The sequence below is a fragment of the Dasypus novemcinctus genome, chromosome 14 (assembly GCF_030445035.2).
Source record: "Dasypus novemcinctus isolate mDasNov1 chromosome 14, mDasNov1.1.hap2, whole genome shotgun sequence".
Classification (NCBI taxonomy): Eukaryota; Metazoa; Chordata; class Mammalia; order Cingulata; family Dasypodidae; genus Dasypus; species Dasypus novemcinctus.
Window position 1 is genome coordinate 60,296,997 of NC_080686.1, and position 6,805 is coordinate 60,303,801.

The 6,805-nt window shown below is 35.2% G+C and overlaps 1 protein-coding gene across 4 annotated transcripts in view; it reads left to right on the forward strand.

Moving 5' to 3' along the window:
• The window catches only part of MTDH (metadherin), a 53,750-nt gene extending 46,945 nt beyond the window's left edge, over nucleotides 1-6,805 (forward strand). For all 4 annotated transcript variants that reach the window (XM_004474683.4, XM_004474685.3, XM_004474684.4 and 1 more), the window contains 2 exons: nucleotides 1,509-1,665; nucleotides 3,703-6,805. In XM_004474683.4, the coding sequence (XP_004474740.1) occupies nucleotides 1,509-1,665; nucleotides 3,703-3,773 (228 nt within the window). In that variant the 3' untranslated portion in view covers nucleotides 3,774-6,805. The remainder of the gene's footprint in view (nucleotides 1-1,508; nucleotides 1,666-3,702) is intronic.

Below are 6,805 nucleotides of genomic sequence, written 5' to 3' on the forward strand. Positions count from 1 at the left end.
TCTTGTAACGAATAGTTTGAGCCTTTCTGTGATTTAAAGTAAATTAGTGAGATAATAGAAGGATAAAAGGAAAGTAGAAATAAGTAATAAAACTTGGATATAGGAAATAAATACAGGCAACATTAAGAAAGATAGAAGAAAGCAGATGTGGCTCAAGAGATTGGGCTCCCGTCTACCATATGGGAGACCCTGGGTTCAGTTACCAGGGCCTCCTGGTAAAGGCAAGCTGGCGTAGCTAGATGACACAACAAAGGGAGATGCAGAGGAGAGAAGTGAGAGAGACAGCAGACCAGGAAGATGAGGTGGATCAAGCATTTGAGTGCCTCTCTCCCACGCCAAGGTCCTGGTACTGGTTCCCCATGCCTCCTAAAAGAGAAAAGACTAGAAGAAAAAGACAAGCAGACACAAAAGGAACACACAGCAAATGAACACAGATAGCAGACAGCAAGTGCAAACAACAGCGGGGGGTGGGGGGGTGGAATAAAGAAACCAAGCAACATAAATGCAGTGTCAAATACCTTAAATAGGCAGAAGGAATCCTAGTAGTTACCTGAGATCATACAGCTTCCTTCTCTTGTTGCCTTTACCATTGTGCTTTAAATCCAACATCTGGCCCATAGTTAAGGGCTTTATGTAACCCATGGAGCTGGAAAAATAGGCGGCAAGGAAACATTTAGCCATGCTTCTACTTTCGGAATATAATGATAACAAGTAAAACTAAAGGGTGAAATGATCTTCTCCTCAGCTATTAAAGCCTCAGGCACTCCAAATATTGGTGTTTCTTTCCTTACCTGGTCCCAACCATTCAGTAACAGTGTTGAATGCCTCAATGAGGCAAGTCAGTTTACCTCCTTCCTGCTCCCTGGTTCCCAGGTTTGGAAGGAGGAGCAACATTCAAGAATCTAGGCCCTAAGCATTCAATTTTACTACCAAACCGAATGTTGGAACCCAAGGTAGCTCTAGTCTGCTTTTGTGTGAAGCTATATCTTTTACCTTGAGTAGAAACTTGAAGCTGTAGCTGCTGTTTGAGACATCCTCATTTCCATCCCTACCTCTTGGAATGAGAAAAGGCGGCATTACCTATTGGTGGTTCAGAAATTAGCTATTTTCTCTTTGTCTTTCACATGAAAAAGTTTTGAGGAGTTCCACGTTGGTAGGAAATGTACAGAACTACTGATTCACTAACAGTTGTGGTATTTATAGTGAAAAAGAGAAATGTAAAATTTAATGAAAATGGGAAGAAGTATTCACTCCTACTTGAGAGTCAGTAGACCATTTTATAACTTTATACATTGACCCTTTTTTTCTCACCCTATATGTCCATGAATACTAGGAGTAAAGATTTATTTAGTTATGTCACTAGAGGGCAGGCATGAGTTGTAGTGCTTCTGCTGACAAATTATTTGGAAACCATCTTAGTATTTACTTTCTACTAAAAAGCTTTTTGATATATGATGTTTAATTTTATTTTAATTGTTTAAAATAATAATCATTTTATTCCAAAATAGCCCATCAAGACTCTTGCACCTGCTGTGTCTACCGAGCCATCTGTAATTTCATCCAAAAGTGATTCTGACAAGAGCCCTTCCCAAGTGCCACTGATGCTACAAGAGACAGATAAATCCAAGTCTAATATTAAGCAAAATAGTGTGCCTCTTTCACAGAGTGAGTGATCTTTATTTTTTGGTTCATCAGTGTGTTCTCTATACTGTTCACTTTTTTCTTAAATGTTAATTACAATTCTGATTTTTAAAGGTCTAATGTATTAATATATCAGCTCTTCCTTTCTTTGCCAAGGCTAGATTATTTGGAATCTTGTGGACCTCAGTGGTGGAGGCCAAGGAGCTAAAATGATTCAAGGAAAGAGTAGGTGGCCAAGGACATAGTAGAAGCCTACTTGTCTGTCTGGTCCCTCTTCCTTTTTCTGTGCGTATGTTCTTGAGGCTGCAAATTATTGTCTTTCCCCATTTTCTCCCTTCACCTCCGTTTCCATTTTCACTTTCATTGGTTAGGTTGAGCCATATTAAATGGTAGTTTTTCCAGATCAAGACTGGTTGTATGCCAGCAGTTCCATATAGTTAAACTGAATAATAAGTTGAGATTGAAAGAACAGGAGGAAGGCAGATATAAAATAACTTAATAAAACACATCTAGGAACATAGACCAATGGAACCAAATTGATGGCTCAGAAACAGACCCTCACATGTATGGTCAAGTTATTTTTGACTAGCCTGTCAAACCCACACAGCTCAGGCAGAACAGTCCACTCAGCAAAACGGTGCTGAAAGAACTGGCTATCCATAGCCAAAAGAAGGAAAAGGACCTCTATCTCATGCCTTATCCAAAAATTAACTCAAAATGGATCAAAAACCTAAAAAAAAAACAAGAACCATAAAACTTCCACAAGGAATTGTAGGAAAATATCTTCAAGACCTGGTGGTAGGTGGTGGATTCTTAATGAAGGTAAGAGAAGGACTGATGGACTACTGATGTTTAATGTATGTAGAAGTTTTAATCAGCTTTACTGTAAAAGTGTGGAAATGTATAGAGTAGATGGTAACAAATAGTAATAAGCTAGTTGATAAATGGGGATCTGGCAGAAAGTGGTAGTCTAGGTATGTAAATGCCAAATGACAGAATGCTAGAGAATAATCTAGTAACTGAATAGCACAGTAAACCAAGAGGTGGATGAGAACTGTGGTTGATGGTACAGAGGCAAGAGTGTCCTTTGTAAGCTAGAGCAAATGTATGTCACTACTGTAGGGTGTTGGGAATGTGTGGGAATAAAAACAACTGGAATGTCCTATGGACTGTGTTTAGCAGTAATACTACAATGTTCTTGCATCTATGCCAAAGATGTACTGTGTTGATAATGGGGCAGTATGGAAAATGTGAGCCAAATGTATACTATAGACATGGTAACAATCAGATGATATTATCTTATCTGTAACAAATGTTCCACCACAGTGTGTGGTGTGTTGTTAGAGGAGTGTTGTTTGGGAGTTCTGCACATGTGCATGATTTTTTATAAGTTTAGAACTTGTCATAAAAAATATATTTAAAAAATAATAATAGGGTGGGTTGGGGGAAAAACACCAAATGTAAGTTAAAGACTATGATTAGTAGTAAGATTTTGACAGTATTCTTTTGTAATTTGTAACAAACATCTCACGACAATGCAAGCTGTTAGTGGAGGGTTTATATATGGGACCCCTTTATGATGTTATGCATTTTTGCTTTGTAAGTTCACAACTTTTACTATACACTTAAATTGTTTTTGTATGTTCATATATAAATGATATAAAGATAATAATAATAGGGTTGGGGGAAAAATACTTTGGTTAGTAGTAATATTTTGACAATGCTCTTTAATAATTAAAAAGGTTTAACAACAATATAAGGTGTTGGTGGTAGGGTGAATTATGAGAGTCCTGTATGATGTTATATATGTTTGTTTTGTAAGTTCACAACTATTATTATACACTTACTGTTTATGTATATTTGTGTGTGGGTGATATATTTCAATAAATTAATTTAAAAATAAAAACAAAAACACATCTCGGACCTGAAAACTTGAACATAAAATTTGAGGCATTGTTAGTGAATTTTAAACCATTTTCATTGTTAATATTTTAAGTTATTGAGGTATAACGGTACCTACTATTCTCCTAACTTTTTTTTTTTCTTTTTCTTTTTCCCCAGCCAAGTCTGAAACTAGCTGGGAATCTCCCAAACAAATAAAAAAGAAGAAAAAAGCCAGACGGGAAACGTGAATATATTTTTCCTGAGTGGGACATGTGTTTGCACACACTGTCTTGAAGATTATGCTGTTTATGCAATAATTTGTGAACATGTACAGAGTTTTATATAAATTTCAACCAATTTTTAAAACAAAACTGTGAACACAACCACCATAAAAATGGAATCAAAGGAAAAGTTAATTTATGAAATTAAGAGGTCAGCAGAATATACTCCAGTGCTGAAAGACACTTGGGAAAGTCTTTTCAATTTAACAAGAATGATCTTAATTTAAGATTATTATTCTGGTTTTACAACAGTGCCCTGTTTACAACAGAGTGTGCCCTATCTCATCTGCAGCTGAAGAATAAAGGATTCTGATTAGAGAGGGTTGCCTACAAATTAGTAGGTACTTCTTGGATCTTATGCACGGAACTTGTACCATTTATATCTGTTTTATGCTTAAATCAAAGTGCTTTGATCAGATGCATAATCTGCCATATCTTTACATATTTGTTGGTAGCAGTTTGTATTAAAGGAATCACAAGTGCAAATAAAAAGTCATTTATCATTTGTTTAACTGAACTGTCATGGTTTAGTTTATAATTTTTAAAAGTTCTTAATTAAAACATTGAAAATACAGTTGACACGTATGGCTTATGAAGTTATTTTTGATAGTCTTACATTACTTGAATTGTTCAAAGTACAGTATATTTTAAATTAAGAAAAGTAAACTATTTGTTTTATACTTTACGGTTTGGACTCTCAATGCTCTTGTTTATGATTTGAAAACTTTTAGGCAAAATCCAACTTACGTTCCCTAGCGATTACTCTTTTCAGTGTCAACTCCTCTTAATGGTTACTAATATTCTTTTGACTTTAAAAATGAAATCATTCACAAACTAGTTATACAGACAGAACTTTGAGAATTTGATGGAGAACAAAAAACTAGTATCAGACAGCTTTAATTGACATTGTCAAGACCTCCAGTTATCAGGAATACATTTTTTTACTGCCTTAACCTGTAGTGCGTAGAATATGCATCAATTTCTTGAAGGGGATTAGTGTTTTTATAAGAATTTTCATGTAATTATTGCAATCGTGGTCAAATAAGGAACATTTCCTGCTTGAAACTGTTTTGATTAAAATGATGTGTGAGATGTTTCACCATTTTCAGGCACTGTGTAATTCTATCGTAATAAACTGGCAGGTATCTTTGTAACTATAAATAGTGCATGCTCAGCCATGTACACTGTAAATAGCCTTTACCAAACGTGTTTGACAAGGACCATAATTAACATCACTTAGTGAATTGTGATATTAAAAAAAAGCCATGATTTGTTTGATGTGATTGGCTTGTTTTTATGTGGCACCAAGAATGAAACTGTTTAACAGCTGTAACCAATGGTACTGATCTAGCCATCCAATGTTGTCTTTATTATATTTGACTGTGGTTTGATAGTATTGCATTGTCAGACTAGTAAAGCTAAAGAAACAAAATGATTTTAGTTTTGCTTAAGTCTGGCCTTCTTAATGAACAGCTTTCCTAACAAGCATTTATTAACTTTTATACAGGTGTTAACATCTGTTTCAGGAACATGGCAGTATGTTTACATGTCAGAAGTTTTGTTTAATTCAATAATATTTCTAAGTTGATTTGTTTAAATAAATTCAGCAAATGGATAGCATTGTTTATTTGCTTTTATATGGGGTAAATAATAGCTAAAGTGCCAGGAATGGATTTCTTCAAATGACTTTATTCTGTTAGCTTTATATGGGTGTTTCCTAAGTAGATCCAAGGATTTTTAAGTTTGCCAGCACTTTGTAAAGTATCACAAAGGAGAATTTGATAGGAAGTCTGTGTAATTTTGGAATGTGCCAAAAGGTCTATGCTTAAAATTTTTAATTGAACTCTCTCAACTCTACCTCACCATTTCTTTACCTTAGAATTCCATTGGCTATATCAAATGCTGAATTTTCTTATTTCTCTGGTTTAATATCCTCCCATTCAGTCACCTACACCAGCTATTAGAAACACCTTCTTTTGAGGAGAGATGTATTATAGAGCTAGAGAAACACATGGCTAAGTTGGGGTGGATTCAGTATGAAGATTCCTCCATCCCTTCTCTCTGGCTGAAGAGCTAGGGTGTGGATTTTATGTTTTAAGGGATGGCAGCTATGTGAGTGATAGAATTAATGACTTCATTCTCTTTCACGTGGATGAAGTGTTCAATAAAGTATCATTGTTCAGTCCTTCCTGTTCCATAAGATCTTTAATGTGATATCAGAGCAGTTTCTGGCATCTGAACAGAGGAACTAGTTTTCCATCATCAGCTCAGAAGGCACTAAAGTCAAGGTAGTGTGATTCCAAGAGGGGAGGCGAAAGAGGCTTTTTTGTTCCTTGATGGCTGAATAGATGATTTCTAAACTCTTAGAAGGGAGCTAGCTGACCCCTTCAGACTTTGCCCTGGAAAATAGGGATCTGGAATCTTATTCCTTTTAGTAAACAAGACCTCCTAGAGGAATCACTCAAAAGTCTGTCTACACATACTTACTGAAAATCCTTCCCTATCCAAGTGCAGAGTATTCATTTAGTGTTTCCCAAACTGGAATCCTACCTGCTTATACCCTGTATTGAGTCAAACAACAGTTGAGAGAGTCCAAAGAAAAGTATTGAAATAAAGTGTCATTAATGTAATTTATCATGTTTACTTTGTGCATGAATTTTATGGGGGAATGGGGTATAGAAATAATTTATCTGAATCTCCTGGTATTATTTCATAGGCCAATCTGGTTCGTAGTGGGGTTAAAGATACTGCAGGGCAATAATTAACTACGGAGCTTAGTTTTTCTTAATTTAAAAAAAAAGTCCTCTATAAATATACTGTGAAATATCTTTTAAAACATAAATTTAGGTTTAAGATGTCTAATAGATGTCTTAGATTTTCCTGTAAACTCATTGCACAAACTGGAATTATTTTCCAAAAAACTTAGGGAATGCAAATATGTTATTTGTAAAATGCTTTCCGTGTTGTAAATAAAACAAACCATTTTTCTTTTGTTTAAA